Source organism: Haliotis rufescens, unplaced genomic scaffold (assembly GCF_023055435.1).
Source record: "Haliotis rufescens isolate VD_foot unplaced genomic scaffold, xgHalRufe1.0.p SCAF_5, whole genome shotgun sequence".
NCBI lineage: Eukaryota > Metazoa > Mollusca > Gastropoda > Lepetellida > Haliotidae > Haliotis > Haliotis rufescens.
Genome location: NW_025964223.1, coordinates 63,104,503 through 63,127,658, shown reverse-complemented (window position 1 = coordinate 63,127,658; position 23,156 = coordinate 63,104,503). Strand labels below are relative to the sequence as shown.

General features: G+C 38.6%; 1 protein-coding gene across 3 annotated transcripts in view; it reads right to left on the bottom strand.

Annotated features, from left to right (window-relative positions):
• The window catches only part of LOC124143847 (suppressor of lurcher protein 1-like), a 301,234-nt gene that overhangs the window by 132,842 nt on the left and 145,236 nt on the right, over positions 1 to 23,156 (bottom strand). For all 3 annotated transcript variants that reach the window (XM_048383705.1, XM_046512999.2, XM_048383706.1), the window contains exon 3: positions 10,128 to 10,308. In XM_048383705.1, coding sequence (XP_048239662.1) covers positions 10,128 to 10,308 — 181 coding nt within the window. The remainder of the gene's footprint in view (positions 1 to 10,127; positions 10,309 to 23,156) is intronic.

The window sequence follows — 23,156 nt, the reverse complement described above, 5'->3', positions numbered from 1 at the left end:
TGTGAGCTGCTCATGTTCCACTGATCAAAGTCCAGGATATTGGAAGAAAAATGAATAATCCTGACTACAATTGTCACAGAGATCTCAGCAGGACAATATTAAAATGTCAACAGTTTCCCCATCACTGGTAAACACAATGAGATAGATATAGTTTTTAAGTAATTAAAGCAAAGTAAAGGGCAAAATTATCAGATCTCTCAACCAAACAATGTGTTTTTCTTCCTATCAGTGCAGAGTTAATGAGAAGTAAATGTAGTCTTGAAGTTTTGTCACACATCCTTTCACAACTGTAGAAAAAAACAAACATTCAACCTTTAGCAGGCCTTAAATGATGCAATGAAACTACATCGACACCAAGGAAAACAAAATCTTTAAAGAGTACTTCTTCTCAAAGACATCATGGCAACATAGGTTGGATTGTAGTTTGTGTAATGACACCAACTGGGGACCTCATGGGGATTTGAGGATTTACTTCGAGGTTTTGTTTATCAGACAATATTTACACAAATTGTTATATGTGTGAAAAAACTCTCACTAACGCCAGCACCACCTGATGAAGTCTTCTTCCTTCAGATTTGTTCATCAAGACTGTTATAGATTTGCAAACTGTGACAACTGTAAAATGACTGTCACCACCTTCAACAGCATCTAAAACTGCTTTTTTGTTATAATGGCTACAGCAACACTGTATAAGTTTCAAATTTGGGACACAATATGGCTATATAATAAAGCGACAAAACCCTTTCTATATTTAAAAGAAAGCCCATTGTACGATTCCAACTATATCAGGAGCATGTGTTTATGAATCACTATCAAATAGAGATGATACCAGGTGTTCACGAAAAGGTGAGCGTGACCTGCCCCACCGGTGACATCCATCACAAAAAGATGCAAATGCTAGTCAATTGTTCACCTGAAAAAACATGCCATCATATGGTACAAATCAAAGGGAATTGCATCCGACATCACTGATGTGCCAATCAGGAAATGTCCTCTACATGTCTACCATTACAACTGTCGATAACTTTACTGACTCAAGAACGTCCTCAAATTAACATCAGCTAGGAGACCCATGAAGATCGGGGGTAGAATAGGTCTTCAGCAACCAATGCTTGCCGTAATAGGTGATTATGCTTGTCGTAACAGGCGTCCAACAAGATCGGTTGGTCAGACTCACTGACTTGGTTGATGCATGTCATCGTATCCAAATCGCGTGGATTCAAGCTCCTGATGTCAATCACAGGATTGTCTGGTCTAGACTCAATTATTTACAGACTGGCGTCATGTAGCTGGAATATTGCTGAGTGCGGCATTAAAAAACAAACAAACAAACAGACAAAACCTATCAGGAAGGGTCCATAAATACTTAATAACTCCTGACTGCATTAATATGCAGCTCAGGTGTAATGAGTGCACCCAAAGAAATGCATGTGATGCAGTTTGAGCTTTGTGCTAACACCAATAGCAGTGGAACAACAGCTACCATAAACACACCAGAGATTATCTCAAGAATTCCATGCCTTCCTACAGGGAATAACAAGCTCACAATCCATCATCAGCCTCCATTAGGATCAGGGGTAGGTGTGGAAGAACTCTCTGATGTAAAGTGAATTGTCACAACATTTTCTGGCTTAACTCACTGTAAATATTTAAGAAATAAATAACAATGGGAGTTGGAGATCTTTATCATACGAAAAACCAATGCAGGGAGAATAAACCATGAAGGTCACGAGCAAGTGTTTTACAATAAACAACGACGACAAGTCATATATTTCTCATATGTTTTGTTTGTTTGCTGTTTAACGCCGCACTCAGCAATATTCCACCTATATGACGGCAGTCTGTAAATAAACGAGTCTGGACCAGAAAATCTAGTGACTGATATCATGAGCATCGATCCACGCAATTGGGATCGATGACATGCAACAACCAAGTCAGCGAGCCTGACCATCCAATCCCTTATTTCTCATATGAGATATAAAAATTATGTACAGCCTCTTAAGGATGTTGAAAAAATGTACAAGCTTCAATATAAATATTTACCCATATTTTAATAAGGATGACCCCCTGAGGAGAATCCCACCTCAGCAATGTCGGACAAGTCCTCTTTATTAACAGGTGGGTTAAATTTGGTATTTCCCACATATTCTCACAATTAGTCGAGTATCTGAACCTTTTCTCCTAATACCGATTGTCATATCTCTCTTTGGATGCAATACTTCGGCCACTGCATTTATCTGCATAGCCCAGGTACAGCTATGGGGAACAACTCACTTGACACTTCCTACTCAAAATAACATTGTCCAATATATGACGTCATCAACTTGAGAGCGCATATTCAAATCTCCAGAAATGATGTCATGATAGAAAAAAGTTTTATCGTGAAACAAATCGCGCTTCGTTCTTCAATGTTCTTTGCGATTTATCATGGATGAAATTTCATACATTATCCACTTCCCAGCGCACAGTGCTTGGGTACATTATCAATGTTCTGGGACACAAGTCAGATTGTCTGTGATATGTGCTTAAAGAGGGACAAGACTCAGGTCGAATGACAATCCTATCAAGCAATTCAAATTGACTGATTACTCAAATTTAAGTAACCCTATCAGTATGGCAGCTACTGATTACTCTAACAACACAGTCTCAGTTCCACATATACAACCTCTAGAAACTGGCACCAGACCGTGCAGCATAAATACCAAGGTTACCTTGACCCATCAAACCAAGCAGCATGGGAATCAAACCACATGACTGACCAATCAGAAACTTCAAAATTCAAACCCTGACTTTTATCAAAGTGAAAGGTATTATTCAGATATCTTTCATGACAATGTGTTAAAAAACAAATTCTATGCAACACAATTAATATCATAGCTCTTGAGTGAGTGAGTGAGTGAGTGAGTGAGTGAGTGAGTGAGTGAGTGAGTGAGTGAGAGTGATTCAAACCCATTAGCAGAGGCTTCTGGTATGCGTAAGGGAGGCAACTCTGCATATCAAATTCTAACGCACAAGATGACTGGGGCACCCACACCCCAATCATACACAGATAAACACAATTAGCAACTGTGACAGACAGAATATGCTGTAAAATCAAGAGACACTTTCAAATAAACTTTTTGATGTCATCTGTACATCACAGAACAATGACATCATAATGACATCATTAAACAATCACAATATTGACAATGTTAACAATTTCAGGCAATTTCATTACAACTAAAAGGAATAGAATATTTTGTTTGGTATGTTAGGTATGTCATAATTATCTATAATATTTGATAGTGATTCATAAACGCATGTTCATGATACAGTCAGAACCATACAATCGACTACTTCTATTTCTTATGAATATGGAAAGGGTTTTGTCACTTTCATTCTGTATATCAAACCTAATGGTCTGACAAACTATTCCCTCGTTACCTTATAATTTGTGAAAATATCTTATTTGTCTGACAACAGATATACCGTTGGACAACATTCTACAAATATCCTCCAAGCTAAAATCCATCGTTCTGAAGACTTTTTTCAAGAGTTAATGCATGTAACATTATAGTCACTTTGCCATAAAAAGTATTTCAAAGTAGTTCTTAACTTCAAACAAATCCACAGCATTATGAAAGTTCATCCCTCTGATGTCTGCATCAAATTCTATCAACTGGTTGAAAACCATGTATTTTTCTTCATGTTGCCAACGTTTGAATGTCAGGTCTATATTTGAATCCCATTCACATATAATGGCCATGTATCATGGCTAAAGCCTTTAAATCATCTCCCCCAAACACTGACATCGTCCTCATCATGAAAAAGAATGGTAGCTGCATTATGGATTATAAAGAATATTAATTAATGAAATGCAACATTTCACCATGAAATGCAATGTTACCATGGAAACGGTAGATATTCCCATCGATGTAATATCTGATTAGAGAACAGGTTCTGGGATGCTGGCAAATATATAGCATTAGACGCTGTTCTGTGATAATAAAATACCCACATAATGTGAACAAATGTTTATTTTACTGATGCTACAAATAACTATTCATTATGCCGCGTGAACGCAGTCCTCTCACACATGTCCTGCATGCAATGACTCCTGTTGTTTCATATCAGCACATCTGGGGATTCCTCACCATTCCCAGATACCAGAAGCCCACAGATTAACACAAAGCTGGAGTAAGCTGTTTTCTAATTCATTGGAACCAGGTTAATCAGGACCCATTGTCCAGAAACTCCTCCTTCCAAATTATCAGTTTGTATTTTTCGTTGTTTATTGACTCATTCAGAAATATTTCAACTATTTTCTGGCCTGTACATAATCAAGTATGGACTAGACAATCCAGTGATTGATATCATGAGCATCGATCTGGGAAATTGGGATACAATGACATGCATCGATTGAGTCAGTGAGTCTGACCTTCCGATCCTGTAGTTGCCTCTTACGACAAACATAGTCGCCTCTTACGACAAACATAGTCGCCTCTTACGACAAACATAGTCGCCTCTTACGACAAACATAGTCGCCTCTTACGACAAACATAGTCGCCTCTTACAACAAACATAGTCACCTCTTACGACAAACAAGGTTACTGAAGACCAATTCTAACCCAGATCTTTATGGGGGAGCTTTGCAAGTATTGAACACTGATTAGTTTTGGAATTGATATCATATATCCAAGATAAAATCACATATGGTCAGGGGCCTCTTATGAACTTTAATTTCCTCCATCAATGAAACTGAAACTTTATACAACTTTAGTCTGAAACTGATAAGGAAAGTTACGACACTTTTCATTGTTTTCGTTTAACATAGAACACCATAAACTTTTCAGTAGACCATAAATCACTTAACTTGGATGCATTAAAGTGATTAAAAATTCTACTCAAACTGATTAGAAGTTTTTAAAAGAATTTCAATTACTCTGAAGTAATCTTGTCATTTAAAGTGAAATCTCTTTGAATATGTTGAAGGCGCTTTGTACTCTTTGACTCCTTTCAGTCAAATTATGGTTTAACTACTGTAGCGGCTTGAAGTTACCAACGATGAAGGTGATTAAGATGCAGGAAGGACAACATTGGCACAGTGTGTGGACACAGGTCTAGGCAAGATGGATTACTGTGTGGCTTTGTAACAGCTTCAGGATCTTGTCTGTCCGTGGAGGTAACGTTCCCAGATGAGATATTCTTCCAAGTAATGTTTAGCTCCCTGGACAAGTTGGTGTTCTGTTAGGGTGTGGTTTGGTGGTGTGTGCGTGTGATCGGGGTGTGGTGGCAAGGTGTGCTAATGGTGGGATGTGGGGGTTATGTTGTGATCGGGATATATTGTTGGGGCTAGGTGTGCTAATGGTAAGATGTGGGGTTTAGGGTGTGATCGGGGTGTGATCGGGGTGTGGTGGCAAGGTGTGCTAATGGTGGGATGTGGGGGTTATGTTGTGATCGGGATATATTGTTGGGGCTAGGTGTGCTAATGGTAAGATGTGGGGTTTAGGGTGTGATCGGGGTGTGATCGGGGTGTGGTGGCAAGGTGTGCTAATGGTGGGATGTGGGGGTTATGTTGTGATCGGGATATATTGTTGGGGCTAGGTGTGCTAATGGTAGGATGTGGGGTTTAGGGTGTGATCGGGGTGTGGTGGCAAGGTGTGCTAATGGTGGGATGTGGGGGTTATGTTGTGATCGGGATATGGTGTGGGGCTAGGTGTGCTAATGGTAGGATGTGGGGTTTAGGGTGTGATCCGGGTGTGGTGGCAAGGTGTGCTAATGGTGGGATGTGGGTGTTATGTTGTAATCGGGATATGGTGTGGGGCTAGGTGTGCTAATGGTAGGATGTGGGGTTTAGGGTGTGATCGGGGTGTGGTGGCAAGGTGTGCTAATGGTAGGATGTGGGGTTTAGGGTGTGATCGGGGTGTGGGGGCAAGGTGTGCTAATGGTGGGATGTGGCTGCTATGTTGTGATCGGGGTGCGGTGTGGGTGCTTGTGACTGGGTGGGGAGGGGTGGCTAAGTGTACTTAGGTGTTGGGGTTGGGTGTGTTTGGGTGGATTGTAGGATGTAGGTGAATCCTGAATGTTGATGTGTGTGTGTGCGATTATGATATTAATCATGAGTGAGGATGTGACTGTATTAGTAGGTGTGATGTGTCAATGCATGTGGATGTGATAATGACTCTGTTAGTGGATTGTGACAGTTATTGTGTCCGATTATGTCATTGCCTATGGATATGATTGCGACTGTGTATATTATTGTGACTTTGCCTCTGTGCAAGACTGTGACATTGTCAGACTTTATCCACATCATCATCCCTGAATATAACCTCACCCCAACCACACCTCAAACATCAATTCCACTTCCAAATACACAAAGCACCTCCTTGTTACCACGGGAATTTAAAAACAGCATCCAAAAATGTGCCACATCTTTTTTAGTAGCTGGAATAATCTCCCCATGAAGACACACAGAAAGAAAAGAATGAGCAACACATCAAAGATGCTGCCGCGTCACAACTACCTCTCACATAAAATACTTTGCAAGCACAGAATGGATGGGTAGAGATTTGTTCAGGCAGAGGTGCAAATCTGCTAAATAATTCCCAGAAGCCACCAGGAAAACCCTAACTTTCAGAATCGGCTGATTGCATCCCTTCGTGCTCTTTAACATCAATGACAAGTGTCGATTTCAAAGGTGGATTTCATGTACATTTCAAAGCGAGACGCTCAATCGGCAATCCCCTGTCCGTTCTTTTGGTCATCATTAATTAACCTTCACCTACGGCTATGCGACCTTAATTTCCGCCACACTAGTGGGGTTAACTCCAATCATGGCTGACGTGCTCCGTGATCAATATCGGTAAAGCATCGCAAATCCGACATCTCGGGAACAAAGATGGCTGGTGGATGTCGCTGTTGTTCATTTCATGGATATAGGTGTTAATGGTGTTTGGATATAATGATAGCCACAAGCTAGAAACATTGTCTAGGAGGTGGCAATTCATCGTAACACTGCAGCCATCGCTGCCACTCTCCCGATCTGCTACCTCAGGGTGCCACAATTTCAAACCTGTATATTTGATGGATGTTCAGGGCTAAATAACATGTTTGGGGCCCTTTTAAAAGGTTTTCATAATTTGAACTTGGAGCTATTTCTGTATAATCTGTGTTTCTAGATGTGGATTATTCAGCTTGAAAATTGAGAATTGATGTAGCCTATTAACCCTTTAGGCTCTGAATACCATAAATTGTCTCATATGACATGCAGTTGGTACGGAAAATATGAAAGTTACGCAATGCTTCTTGTGATTAAATAACACAAGAGTTACTTTGTGGAAAACCCATTCAAAATATACAATTGTGTAAGTCCAAATATTCCCAGTTCCAGTTGTAAGATAAATATTTTGTGAAATTGAAAAGAGACTTTTAGTGTATGACAGCACTTGAAAACAAATATTCCTAAAACAAAAGAAATATCCATTAGAATGTAGGATTAGCACGCAAGTGACCGTTTTGGATGGGAAATATCCTGTATTAGGAATAAGCATTGTATGTACTAAGCCTTGGCAATTTTGGCGGTCAACCGGAGCTTGAGATAAGAGGCATATTTGCGTAAAGTTCGCAATAAATACACTGAAATACGCAGACAAATGAAATCAAAGTGTATCAAATAAGCATGAAAAACTATAAATACGCTATTGAATTATAACTAATTCATATATATCAACTATTAGATAAAACAATTGCGTATATTACAAATGATTGTGTATATCGATCAACATTCATTTACCAACAGTTACATTCGGACAAGCTTGTGCGACAAACTCAAATACTGATGCTAATATTGATGCCAATTGAGCCATCTTGCTTAGTCAATGCATCTTGAACAGTAGCTGATTGGTGATTAAAAAAATATGGCTTTTCTTTCTATACTTGGTTTTGCAAACAAAAATGGCTTCCCAGAGATCAAGGGAGCTGCAAGCAGACGCAGATGGGTATTCTATTATTCGTTTAGTTTTAAATGATTGACAGGGATTATTATGAAAAAGGTTTTCAAGTTGAAATACCCAAATGTCAAGAAACAGGGGGTCAAAAAAATTAGAATACCCTAAAAACATTGTGGATACCAAATCAAAATCAACCTCCTTGGTATTTTCGGTATCTTAGACTTTTATTGATATAATTAATGATAACAATTATCTGAGTAATTTGTCCAGATCCCTGATTGTCAATTCTGATTCAATAGACAAGGGTAATGCAAAGTTTGTTTGCAAACACTGAAAGTAGTACCTACCTGACCTTTTGTATATGCATATATTTTCGTAAATGACACCAACACATACCATATTAATTGGTTGGTTTTATCTACCGAGAAACCTACCCATTATATGATAAATTGAATTATTACGAAGTCAAACAGACAATTAATGAGGTGCAAATGAGGTCAGTCATGATATCAATGAACATGACAATGTGTTGTAAGTTGACTTTACCATGATATTTTAGTAATCGTTATCAGAGGCCAGGTTCCATAGCTCTGTTATTTATTTATGAAAAACAAATTTTAACATAATGTCAAAGTGCCAATCATTCCAAGGACTTGTGTGGAATTTTTATGTGATACTTCTTGAAAATGGAACAGTTCGAACTTCCAGTTTGAAATTCATGAAATGCACATATTTTGTCATGACACAAATATAATGCAAAGTTAAAAGCGTGAAAAAAATAAAATAGAATGTCATTAAAATGTTATTACTGCTATCTCACAGCCATCTCACAGCCTGCCAATGTACAATGTGGAAGGTGGCTCCCAAAGAAACAACAATGGATGTACATCATCACAACCCTGGCTCAATCCATGATGTGATATTAGCGCTACAACTATATGTTAAAGAATGGCAATTAAGATCTTAGCACTAAGATCACTTTGTGGAAGGGGGCCACAGTCATGCATGAAAAATGTCTTCAGCAAATGGACACTTTTAATGATCGCTCATCCTTGAACTGTGTGACCAACACATATAATGTCAGTGAGTGAGTGAGTGAGTTGGGTTTAATGCCTTTATGTATATTACTACACCTATAAGTGGATGCTTAGGTATGGTGCTGGCAAACCAAGAAACATAATCAGGGCGAACCGGGATTCGAACACACAGAAGAGAACACGGATATAACGAACTGTTAAAAAATCCCCGATTAATCTCCTATATAAAATCATATAAAATTTACGTATATAACAAACTCTCTACAACGAACTAACGGATACAGCGAACTGATATCTGATCACCGACAAGCCCATCTATCACTAATTAGTGACGTGTATAGCGAACTGAGAAATTTCACTCAGTGTCAAGTGTCACTGACAATTGGCTGTATGCAATCAGCGGCGAATCAACACAATGACGGCGAATCAATACAATCAGCGGTGACAGATCAACCTTGTTAAATTTGCATTGTGTTAATCTTACCTGTACATGAAATCTTGTCTGTAAAACAAACTTTAAACATATAAATTTAAAACTTGCAGTGAAATTAGGCCATGAAGATTTCACGTGTAACACTGCAATTACGTGTGTTGTGTTTTGTCTTATCCAAGATGGCGGACGTTTCCGAGCGAAAACGTGTATAACATACTGATTTCTCTGTGAATTTCTCTGTGAATTATGTTTCTAGGTTTGTCAACACTATGCCCGTGCTCATGGGTTTCACCGAAGTGGTACCTGTCTGAGACCTGCATCACTCTGGGCTTTCCTCCCACATTAAGCTGACACGCCGTGATATAACTGGAATACTGTTAAAAGCAGCATTAAACCCAACTCACTCACTCACTTTAATCAGAATTGATTCGATAGTGCAGACTAATGGAAAAGCACTCCTTAATAGTTGACATGAGTAGGAATTTAAATAAAGATAAAAAAAGAAAATAATTTAGCAGAGGGATGAGTATTTGGTCATCAGATGTTTGTAAACATAATGGTCAGTCGGTTGTGAGGTCTAACTCCAAGCATGGTTGTGGCTGCCTATCACAGCGACAGTAGAGGGAGCGTGAATGGGTTATCCCTGTGAGGAGCTTGATCAGAGCAATGTCCAATGTATGAAAGTATTGGAATTTGATGTGTAAGAAAGTGATATTTGAAGTTACTCACTTATTTGATGTCGCCTTTTTCATATCAAATTGCAGAAAAGTAATTTCTACAAGCTCCTTGACATCTCCGATGAATGTGTAGAGGATGCAGTTGGCGTCGCGGGGGTAGTACTGGGGGAAGTTGGGGGATGTGAAGCGACCTGTGCTGCCACCATTGCTCTGATATATCACACATTCACAGCCTGAAATATACATCACATCACTGAAATCAAATCATATCACACCACTGAAATATACATCACATCAATGAAATACACATCAAATCCTGCAATGCACATCACACTACTGAAATATACTTCTGTCAATAACATATACGGGCTGTTGGATTTTTTGTAGAAGCACTGCCTATCACTGCGTGTCTATGACAGACTTAAATTGCATAATAACATTGCTAGAAGCGTACACAATGTTGTTTGTGAAATATACTTATAGTGTGATATACATATTGCAATCAATACATATTTGTCTGAAATACATAATATGCACTGTTTCTCCCCTATATACATACCTATGACTCATGTCAAATATTCATAATTAATATATGATATATATATCACATCCTTATAAAAGATACCAATATCATATCTGACATACATCTTTATCCAACATACCTTACCAAACTATAAATGTTTGATAATAAATCAATTAGAAAATATATCTCAAATACCATAACTGTAGAATACAATCAAATGTGACAATTTGAAATATTCATATTGTTTTGCATATCTCAAGTAGAACTTTGCCACCATGTTACCTTTGGCCAAATGATAATTGCTTTCATAATTAATGCAATGCTCCTGAGCTGCAAGGGTAAACAACAAAGAAAGAAAAGAAGACTGTTATATAGTTGGATTGTGATGAAACAAATATATGGCAAACTATCTAAATCCTAGTTACTGTTTTTGGTTTTGTTTGTTTGTTGCTTAACACCGCATTCAGCAAAATTCCAGCCATATGATGGTGTTATGTAAATTATCGAGTTTGGATCAGACAATCCAGTGATTGACATCGATCTATGCAATTGCGATATGGTCACATGCATCAACCAAGTCAGCATGTCTGACCACCTGATACCGTTAGTCGCATCTTATTGCAAGCATTCTTGATATTACATCCCCTGATTTACACATACTAATTTAAAAAATTATATTGCCAATTCGTTAGAGAGTTTACAGGACTATTCTTCCTTGACTATCACTTATGAGACTTATCAATGTTAGCTATAAGCTTGTTGTCAACTTTCCGAGCATCAAAAAAACTTTATTATAAAAAATCAAATTATCAAATTACATCCAGCAGACCACACATTCTCAGTTAGACTCTGTAACGCTTATACTTTCATTCTTAGGATTGACTCTTATTTCCAAACCATACATGATAATCTTACCAAATTGTAACCATTCTTACAAAATCAACCAAAATATCTGACAGCTTGAGGGTTAATTCAATTTCCCATCCTCACCACAAGGGTTAACAGAAGTTTAATGAAAACAACATTAGGACTAACAAGACTTGCAAGTGTCACTTTCACCTGCCTATACCTTTCCTATTAAAAAGAATTCAATTTCGGGGTTTTTTCCAAAGGGAATGAAATTTCTTCCCTTTTTTTAAAAGACCAAGAAAGTGATTAAAATTGGAACTTAATACACCTCTATCCTTCAAAGATTCTGCTAATCGTGGGAAACTTTAGATGCAACTTTAATTGCCCCATAGTAGCGGTGCTCAGAAATTATTCAAAAGACAGTTGTCTTGGCTGAAAAATGTTTCATGCTGAATTTAGTTTCTAGGATTTGTTTACAGCATGAGCAGTTAAAAAACATGATACACACATTGTAAAATAAATCCAAAGAATAGAAATGCTTTGATGAACCTCAACAATTTGGTTCAACAAAGAAAAAATGTCAGCGGATTTAATCAGTAGCATTGTGTGTAGTTAATGGTGCTATCGGATATGTGCTTTCTCTTTCGACCTGTGCAGAACACGCACAGACATTCTGTGGGATAGGCAGATAATGTATAAAAGTAGAAGATCCAGTGGATAGATGATATCAGTAATTTCTAAAAAACATTCTACTGATCACCAATTTTGTTTCAAAGTTTCAGTCAAATGTATCACTTTAAGACCCAGATAGTACAAATGATTTTTAAAATAATTTCCTAATTCAGTAGAAATATTGTTAATCATCCAATTTGTTTCAAAGTTTCAGTCACAAAATGAAAGAACCAGCTAGTATGATCTGCGGTATATTTCCCAGCTAGGGGAGGCAATTTACATTGCATGACACATACATAAAAAAACCGATTTACTTTTTGTCTATCAACATCAAAAACCTAAAGAAAAACTGACAAGTGCCCAGTGGAAAGGTTAGTAAACAGTAATAAGATTGAATTACCAGGATAAAACAGGTGACATATCCCTTCTTGTCTTATTTGTTTGTTTGTTTGTTGTTTAATGCCGCACTCAGCAATATTCCAGCTATGACAGTGGTCTGCAAATAATCAAGTCTGGACCAGACAATCCAGGGACTGACATCATGATCATCAATCTATGCATTTCGGATATCATAACATGCATCAACCAAGTCAGTGAGCCTGACCACCCGATCCTGTTAGCCACCTCTTATGACAAGCATAGTCGCCATGGGTTGCTGAAGATCAATTCTAACAGGATCTTCATGCTGGCATATCCCTTCCTGATATTACATCTTCATCATGTGATGGCATCATTGGACAATGAGATTGTACTCATCTGCCAAAATTGACCAATCTGTCTTATATATTTACTAATGCTATTGGAGGCCCAGTCTAGTGAGGCGAATCCCGGTTCGCCCTGATTATGTTTCTAGGTTTGTCAGCACCATACCCGTGCTCGTGGGTTTAACCGAAGTGGTAAACGTCTGAGACCTGCATCACTTCAGGCTTCACTGTGCATCACTGTGCAGAGTTGCGTCCCTTGGGCACGCCAGAAACCTATGATTGTGGGTTCAAATTCCAGTTTCTAGGTTTGTCAGTACCATACCTGTGCTCATGGCTTTCACCAAAATGGCAAACATCTGAGACCTGCATCACTTCGATCTTTCCTCCCATATTAAGCTGACATGCCATGATATAACTGGAATACAGTTCCAACCGCATTAAACCCAACTCACTCACTCACTCATATACTTAATCCTAATTTAATAAACATTTGTTTGCTTTCATGAGGCTTTTCTGTAACTCATCAAACAAATGTATTTTTCCCTTGTCCGTAGTCCTACCAAAGACAAATACAAACAGAAAAAGGGACGTCATAAGCATCCATAAGGTGTAGTAATATACACTGTGTACTTTGGTCATCACCAGTGTAAGAGTCCTCCTTCGCATGTAGTCCTGACCCCAGTTTGCTCGGGTGAAGAAATGAATGACATGATGAAATTGACATGTAAACGTGTTCGTCAATTGCATTATCACAACGAAAAAAAGTTGTTCATATGACAAGAGACTACTTCTCAATTTCAACGTAATGCATCATAGATGTGAGACCATCCTTAACAATTGCAATTTCGACACATGGCGCAAGCGTTTCAGGAAATGATGTCTGGAAATTGACCAATTACTGGCACTTTTGAGGTCACCTGATAGGCGTCAGACATCTTTGCACACATGCTCCAACATGACCAGTGTGTTTGACCCCCACCAATCAAACGCTTCCTTCCTCATGGGGCTAATCCCTCTTCTGTATTCGGATGTCCAGAGAGGAAGTATGACATGATGCCTCATAATTAGAGGTAATCACATACTTTGAGTTATTTAACATACACCAGTGCATAGCCTAGTGGTTAAAGTGTTCACTCATCAATCTGAGTTTGATTCCATACATAGGCAGCCTATTATTGGTTTCCCCAGTGGGATAATGTGGAATTCAAAATGTCAACGCCAGAGAATAATCAGTCTCGATTATCTGCCGAACATATTTCATTAGGCGTACAAGAAAAATAGTGATGAAAATGATATGATTGGATCACTGAAAATCAGTGATGACACCAGATGTTTGCAAAAAGGGTAAGCATGTCCTGCTCTAGTCTGTCATGAAGACCTTGAAACAAATGTATCCAATACAGCCCATGCAAGTCTATAACATTTGGCAAGTCTAGATTACTGCAGTATCTTCTGAAATTGAAGAAAGTCTCTTGGCTCCTTTTCATTATAATTTAAGGCTTGCCAACGAGTGTTGATATATTTTATATCAAAAGACACTCGAGTGAGATTTTATTTATCATCCAACATCATTCTTCCAACTTTTTCAGTTTGTAGACAGTCATAAGGAGTGTCTTAAGTGTAAAAAGTACTGCTAACAGCTTCAGTAGCAGAGCCATTAGTGATGTCATTTGATTGTGACGTCATGGTAACCATTGGTTACCAACCAATGATGTCACAATGGTCTTCAAAGCATTGTGATGCAATTTCATTGCAGCGATATCAACAATGAAGATATCGCTTGATCTCACACAAGCCATATCTCCTGTGGGAGCCAGTTTGGGATGATAAATGCTGGTCACAGAACACAAACATTTCAACAGAAAGCCCAGTGAGGCGTACCACCACAATTCAAGTACATGTACTATCATGTAGCTGCCAGATTCTGTTGGTCATCAGTTCAAAATCCTGTTGACCCTGTTGATTATTATTGCTACATTGACTTCAATATTTTTGCATTTATGGAGTTATACATAATAGCAAATTTACAAAAAGCATGCACCCAGTTTTTACGTTTAAACTTCCAAAAACAAGCTCCACCAAGTCTATTATCAGCCAGTCAGGAAACAGTTATTTAGTGGGCAAGGCTTACATGAACACAAACTAAAATCTGATTAGCCAATCAAATGCCATGGATTCACTTGCAGTTTATTCATATCCCCATATTCAGGGTTAATATAGTTTCCATATATCATTGCCACGCCAATAATCATAAATTATATTATTAACTTAGTAACCCCTATATAAAGTTCAAATCTCAGTTTCATCACCTTGTTCAGGACTTCTGTAAAGATGCCATCAATTCAATCATTGTCACAAAAAATAGGGAAAAAAACAATACCTAAAACATAATTCCTTTTTTAATGGATTTTTATGTAAAAAATGGCATTTTTTTCAACTATTTTTTACCAAATGGTACCAGATTCAGGTGTTATCTAAAGTTCAAAATTCCCTTTCCTTGATATATCTGCTGACCATGGCTTGTTCCCCAGATCATATTCAAAGCAGAATCATATCCATGAATAGACCTCTTTTTTCTCCATGGGGTCATTTATTCACTTTGTAGTTAAATATAGCAATTGGGGTATAATGATATATAAAAAAAAGAAAGAAAATGATTCACATGTAAAATAAATTGTAGCTTTTTCCAACTGACAATTATGCTGTTATGGCCTAATGAGAATTTTGTACTTTCTTTGACATGCCCAAGAAAATGGCCTTCCTTTCTTGTCTAATCTTCCTTTTCCTTTCCCTTAATCTACTTCTTTGGTACTGATTGCATCCTGCCATAAAACATCTTGGAGAAGTTTATCTGCTCTAATGATGCAATTTCTTTTATAGTAAAATCCATGGACAGGCTCTCCTGACATTTTACCCTGGGTCCAATTGGACAAAGAAGTCTTAGCAGTGAGACTACATAAGTGTATGTTAATCTATAGTAGGAAGAATGTCAGTGGAGGCGCTAAGATCACTTTGTGGAATGGCGCCATTGACATTTGATCAATAGTTTGAATAAAGCTGCAGTTTTTCACATGAGATCTTAGAAAATACCTCATATTTGTCTTACATATGGAGAAATGTCCAACATGCATGTTATGTAATGCCAATATTCAATATTGTGTTATATATGATGCTGATTTCATAGAGTATGTCGGTGTGTGTGATTGAGTGATGTTTAATGCATCTTCCCGAGGCAAGAGAGTTAACTGACTATAAAAGTCCAGTTTCCACCCTTTCTGAACCGTGTGCGAAATACGCTGCAATCGGAAAGCGCACGTTAAATCTTCTATATCAGTCAGCCCTTGCTGAACTAGGCTGGTATTATGGAGTTACATTTTGGCTGACTAATGAGTCTATGCATAGTCCAATCAAAATCGCGCACCGAAATCGAAATCCGGTTCGTAAACTGTCGTGCAGATTTCGGTCGATTTCAGGATTTGCAAAGCATGTGCCAACTTGTTGTCAGCAGATATTTTCCAAATCTTTTCATGTTTTTAATCAAGGTGCTCACGTGATTTGATGCCTTTCGCGATGTAAGACCTGTTTTTTATCACAATATAGATCTTGATTATCGATTAGATTGTCCTCACACGGCGCCACCATATTGTGTGAAACAAACGCAAATGATACAAGAGGTGGAATCTGATTGGTCCATAGGAGAGGCTTAGAAGGGACATAACTGGTAATAGCCACTGGTGTCGCTACTATCGAGCCCAGTAATTCCTGCCAATTCAGCAAAGGTGGAAACTAGACTTTTAAAGTCAGTTAACTCTCTTGCCTCGGGAAGATGTGTTTAATGCTGCTTTGAATAGTATTTCAGTTACATAACAGCAGGTCAGCTTGATGTGGGAAGAAAGTCTCAAGTGATGCAGGTCTTAGATATTTCCTACTTTAGTGCAACTCATGGACATACGTATGGTGCTGACAAACCCAGAAACATCATTAGGCCGAATAAGGATTTGAACCCACACTACAGGGACACAACTCTGCTCAGCAAGTTGTGGAACCTAAGACCACTGGGCACCCAAGAGAATAGAGGAGCAGTTAGAAAGTTCAATGTAGGCTAAAAACTAATTCTTTAAATATTTAGACATCTCCTTTTACCGTCAAAATTCCACAAATTGTGAACATGTTGCCACCTCAAAGAAATTCCTTTGACAAAGAAATCCTATTTCATAATGAATTACAAAGCTGATGCTGCAAAATGAGAATGTCAAGATGACTGCTTTTTCACTCAACTCATTTTTATACCTTAATAACAATGGAGATGCTGTTTATTTTCAGGATAAATATATGACGATTAGAGCTGTCATAATTGCCGTGAACTGTAAATCCCAACACTGCAGTACAAAACTTAAGGAATTAAGATTTTTACCCGATGGCAAACTTTAGATCTGCTCTTTAAGATACAGGCATTAGCCACAAGTACTGGGAGACCTTTCCCATTTTGTATCCTTCTTGGCAGTGTTGCAATTACCTGACTACACCCTCACATGTGAACGGTCATCCACCCTTGAGACAGTCGGGTTTTACATCTGTGTGAACTTTACGTTAAGTAAACGTGACTCAAATTGAACAAGTTTACCGATTTGGTAGAACCGATGCAACTCAGGATATGTGTATTGTGCTCTAGGGCTGGGACCAGTCCAAATTTACTACCCGGGTACCCACCCCCCTATTACCCGACCCTACCTGGGTACCCACTGTAGGTCTCAGGAGATGTCACAAAATGTCCGATTGGGAACATTTTTAGCATAGCCGTGGCAAAACGTATATAGATACATGTATTAAACAATTTGGTCTTTCATACACTGAAGTTGAAGTGTGTGTGTGTGTGCATGTGTGTGTGTGCGTGTGTGTGTGTGCATGTGTGTGTGTGTGTGTCTGCGTCTCTGTCTGTGTTCGTGTACCAGTCCCGACTATAGTGCTATCCCACCAAGACACCATGCGTCCATTTAACATGGATACCCAGCTCAAGACACACTATACTGACTCCGAGCCAACTTAACAACAAGGAACATCTTTTAACATCTTTTGGTACGGCGCCACCGGGTATCGATCCACAGACCTTCCACCTTCTGGGCAGATGCTCTATCCACTATACCACTGAGGCAGTCTCTTAGATAACATAGTTCACATTTTCTCATACCAACTGAGGAAAAAGGACATACGAATGATGTAGCTCTGTGTGGACCACCATCAAATATTTCAAGTAAATATCAATACCTCAAACATGGTCCCTTGGAATTGCCACAACACCCTACCACATGCAGTGTTCTTGAAAGGATATGTTTATCATGTTAACATTTGACATTAAAACATGGAAAGTCAACTGCGTAGTTTAAGCACCTCATTATAATTCAACAAAATGTCATGACATTTCATCTTGAATTATAAACATACCCATATTCAATTTCACAAAAACAGCTTGTTTAACATTTAGGACCGCTCTTACCATTGAAGTGTAAAATGATCACAAACAATATTTTCTGGCAGTTAAGTCAGAAACTAGACGCACATCACACGAAACCATCAACAGTCGACTACAATCATGACACGCTGATGATCAATGCAATGATAAACACTTTCTGAAGTTTGAATTCTAAATATGGAAGCAGACTTGGTAATCATATCACTCAAGATCACAAGGGTGCATAACATTGTTAGAACATCACTTTCAAAGTGACCTTACACTCTACATCCTGACCAGACTTCTTTCAGTTGCCAGACAAATCAAAACTTGTTCTTTAAACCCTCTTAGAAACAACCTGAACATGCAACCCAGTATGAATCAAGTTAATTCAGCTGTCACTTGTGCATGGTCAATTTCATTTGTCTGCATGTATGTTACACAGTTAGACAGATCACGTCAATTTCACTGGGACACATTCAATTATTCAACTCTACTGTTGGTATCAGGCAAATAAGAAACTTCTAATTTTTCTTGTCAAGCAAAAAAGTCAGGTTGCAGTGTCAGCTGTTTTGGAAAACAACAAAGACACTGAAAACAAAACCATGGCAAAAATACTGGATCAATGAATTAGTTTTTTGAGAATAATCTATTTTTTCAAATTAGTAGTTATGATCAAAGTATCATGTGATTTCTTTAAACACTTACTGTTTTCTGTATTTGAAAAAATTCTTTATTGATGTCTTGTCTCTGTTAATGCCAGACAAGTATTTGTGAAAATGGTATGATAATGAATATGAAGTCACAAAAGAATTCTTATATATTGCAAAAAATAGTGCCATGGCAACAGTTTCAACAGTTTAAAATGTATACAAAGAGGGACACTTCAAGTTGCTGTCAGCATTGATATATAAATATCTTCTGCATTGTTGCAAATAGCTGCAAAAGTTCTGATGCAGCTTTAAACTATTATCATTCACTCATTCACTCACCCTCTCACTCACTCACTCACCCATCCACCCACCCTCTCACTCACTCACTCACTCACTCACTCAAACTAATACAGAAATCCTAACTGATTTGAAAAATTATGATGTCATCAGAAAAAGAAATATTGATCCAAAGCCCAGCATTATGCATTATGAAAGAATTTAAAATATATTAAGCATTACTAAGTAAATCCATACCAAATGTAATAACTGTTTGATGAAAAGTTGGCTTAGTAATGTCTATCGACCCGTGAGGATCAGGGGTAGAATAGGTCTTCAGCAACCAATGCTTGCCGTAAAAGGTGACTATGCTTTTCGTAATGACAAGCATAGGTTGCTGGGGACCTATATTCTGTACCATATTCCTCCAATGTTAGATCAGTGAAGATCTGAGGCAGAATAGGTCTTCAGCAACCCAAGAGACTATAAAAGGCGACTATGCTTGTTGTAAGAGGCGACTAACGGGATCGGATGGTCAGGCTTGCTGACTTGGTTGATGCATGTCATCATATCCCAATTGAGTGGATCGATGCTCATGATGTCAATCACTGGATTGTGTGGTCCAGACTCGATTATTTACAGACCGCCGTCATACAGCCTTAGCAAAAAGAGTCCATTGTAGGATTCGGACAAAATCATGAGCATGTGTTTCTGAATCACTATAAGATTGTGATGACACCAGGTGTTTGTGAAATAGAGAATCTCACCCGAGTGTCTTTTGATATCAAATATATCAACACGAGTTGATAAAAGTGGAAAAATTCCGAGACTATCCGAAGATTTTTGGCACTTTTATCAACGAGTGTTGATATATTTTGTATCAAAAGACACGAGGGTGAGTTTTTATTTATCTTCCAACATCATTCTTTCAACTTTTTCAATTTGTAGACAGTAATTAGCAGTGTCTTCAGTGTAAAAAGTACTGCAAACAGCTTCAGTAGTAGAGCCATTAGTGATGTCATTTGATTGTGATGTCAGGGCAACCAGTGACGTCACAATGGTCTGCAAAGCATTGTGATGTAATTTCATTGCAGCGATATCTACACTGTAGATATCGCTTGATCTCATCCAAGCGATATCTCCTGTGGGAGCCAGTTTTGGATGATAAAATGAGTGCACATCCTGCCCCACTGATGAAACATATTCCTTTTGACAAAGAAGACTATAAATGGAACACAACTTCTTTATTTACTGTAAAGATGATGTTTTGGTGTAGATCCTTATACCGTTGTCAAAGACGTTATCCAAATATTGTGTCTACTTTAAATTAATGCCTATCAAACAACATATTCCTTTTGGCATAATAGGCAAATTAGATGTGAAAATTATATGAATAGATCACTGGAAATCAGTGATGACACCAGGTGTTCATGAAAACAGTAAACATGTCCTGCTCTACCAGTCGATGAAACGGCTAGGGCACAAGAAATGAAATATGCTGTTTATAATATTCTTTCAGTTGAAATTATCACCAGTGGGAAGACAGTGTCCATCATTCTTCCTGATCTCCCATGCTGTAATGGGCTGATATCAAGCAAGAACTAAGCCAAATCAACCACAGAAATACACATCTTTCGCAAAGTGCGTGTCTGCTGTCTATAAATTTGATCCATTACAAATTTTATTGTGCCCATAAATATAATAACTTCCACAGTTGTGTCTCATTTGAGGCATCAAAGGGATCAAATGAATACAAAATAATAATATAAACGAATTTACACTTTCAGATATTAGTTTAGCCTATTTCTTAATTTCCTCGGTGATGATTAACTTATTTTCTTTTCAAACAGCTCTCATTCAATGAATGCAAGAAGTAGTCGAGTGAAATAAGATATATCACAAAATAAACATATAAAATCAATGTCTAAAACAATCATGACAGTTGTTCCAAACACCAAATAAATCACATTTACTAATAAGACAATGTAGAGGCTACATGAGTAGTAGGAAATACAGATTTCGTTTCAGTGAGTGAGTGAGTGAGTGAGTGGGCTGGTGAGTGAGTGAGTGGGTGAGTGGGCTGGTGAGTGAGTGAGTGGGCTGGTGAGTGAGTGAGTGAGTGAGTGAGCTGGTGAGTGGGCTGGTGAGTGAGTGAGTGAGAGGGTTGATGATTGAGTGAGTGAGTGAGAGGGTTAGTGAGTGAGTGAAAGGGTTGGTGTGTGAGTGACTGAGTGAGTGAGTGGGTGAGTGGGCTGGTGAGTGAGTGAGTGTAGTGAGAGGGTTGGTGAATGAGTGAGCGAGGTTCAAAGCCACTTTGAACATTATACACACTGTGTCAGCTTGATATGGAAGATAACATGAAGTGAGGCAGGTCTTTGATGTTTAGCACTTTGGTTGAACCCATGAGCAATGATAAGTTGCTGTCAAACAAATTCCAATCTAGGATTCAAAGGTTATAGGTTCCTGGCACATCTAAGGGATGCAACTCTGCACAGTGAGTTGCTGTGTTTAGACAACTGGGACAACTGTGCCCTGAGCAAAGTGGTCAAACATTCAAATTATCATCCACAGACATCAGCTTCAATCTCCGCAGTGCTGTTTGTTTGTTGTTTGAACTCAGCAATATTCCAGCTGTATGACGGCAGACTGTAAATAACCAAATCTGGACCAGACAATCCAGTGATTGACATCATGAGCATCAAAGTCAGCAAGCCTGACCACCCAAACCTGTTGGTCGCCTCTTACGACGAGCATGGGTTGCCAAGGACCAATTCAAACCCGGACTCTGAATTGTATTCTATAGTTTAACACTGCACTCAGCAATATTGACAGCATCCTCTAAATAATGTCTGGACAAGACGACCCAGTGATTGTTCTTGTGAACAACTATCCCACCATCGTGGTAACTTGATGGGGACCAGTTCTAACCTGGAAGTTCCAATAGGGCTGTCAATCATAATACTTTGTGTCAAGGTACAGAGCAAGTGGGAAATTATGAAAGTATGTCCACAACAATTTTCATAAGCTGGCTTTCTAGCAAATATTTTTGGATAAACTCTTTCTCATACCACTGAAGGAAGATAATCACTGCAGAACATATCTCAAGCTCTTAAAGTGTGTGTGAATATAGTTTGACACCTCAGTCAATGAATAATTAAGTCTGCAGTCTGTGAGGTGAGGTGAAATGGGGTTTAACATCACGTCTAAGATTATTTCACTTATATCGTGACGTGCATGCACGTGTGTGTGTGTGGCTGCTTATACTAGTCCGGACTGGTGCCGATTTATAGTGCTAGCCCACTGAGATACCATGCCGCAGTTTAACATGGATACCCCACTCAGACAAAATATACTGACTCCGAGCCGACCAGTCCTTGTTTTAGCCCCTTAATGCCGAGTGCCAGGCAGGGTAACAACAAGTACCATATGTTAACATCCTTTGGTTTGACGCAGCCGGGGATCGAACCCCGGACCTTCCGCTCTCTGGGCGGACGTTCTACCACTAGACCACGGGGGCAGTCTCTGCAGTCTGAAGCCTGAGTCTAGTACCATTCTTTTCGTTCTACTAAGTTCAGCTGGTAATAGTCAAATAATAATCAAAATCTACAGAAAGTGATGCTAACAGCACAGTTAGGGCTAGAAACTCAAACTATTTGGCACAGACTGAGTCTCTCAGGAAGATAAGTATGTGATAGCGTGAGCAACAATCCAGATTGTCAGGGTACAATGACACACTATCAAACAGTCACACACTAACTGTGCCACCCCAGTGTAATTATATTCTTGCTCTAACAGAAACCATGGGACACTTTGAAACCTTTAAGACCCAACTTCACACAAACAAACGTGCACAGTATTGACCAACACTCGTCTTCAGCCATTACATCCTGAGGGAACTAGCAGCCGTGTCTCCAGCATGACAAGTATGCTCATCACAAACTCCTCATCAATCTCA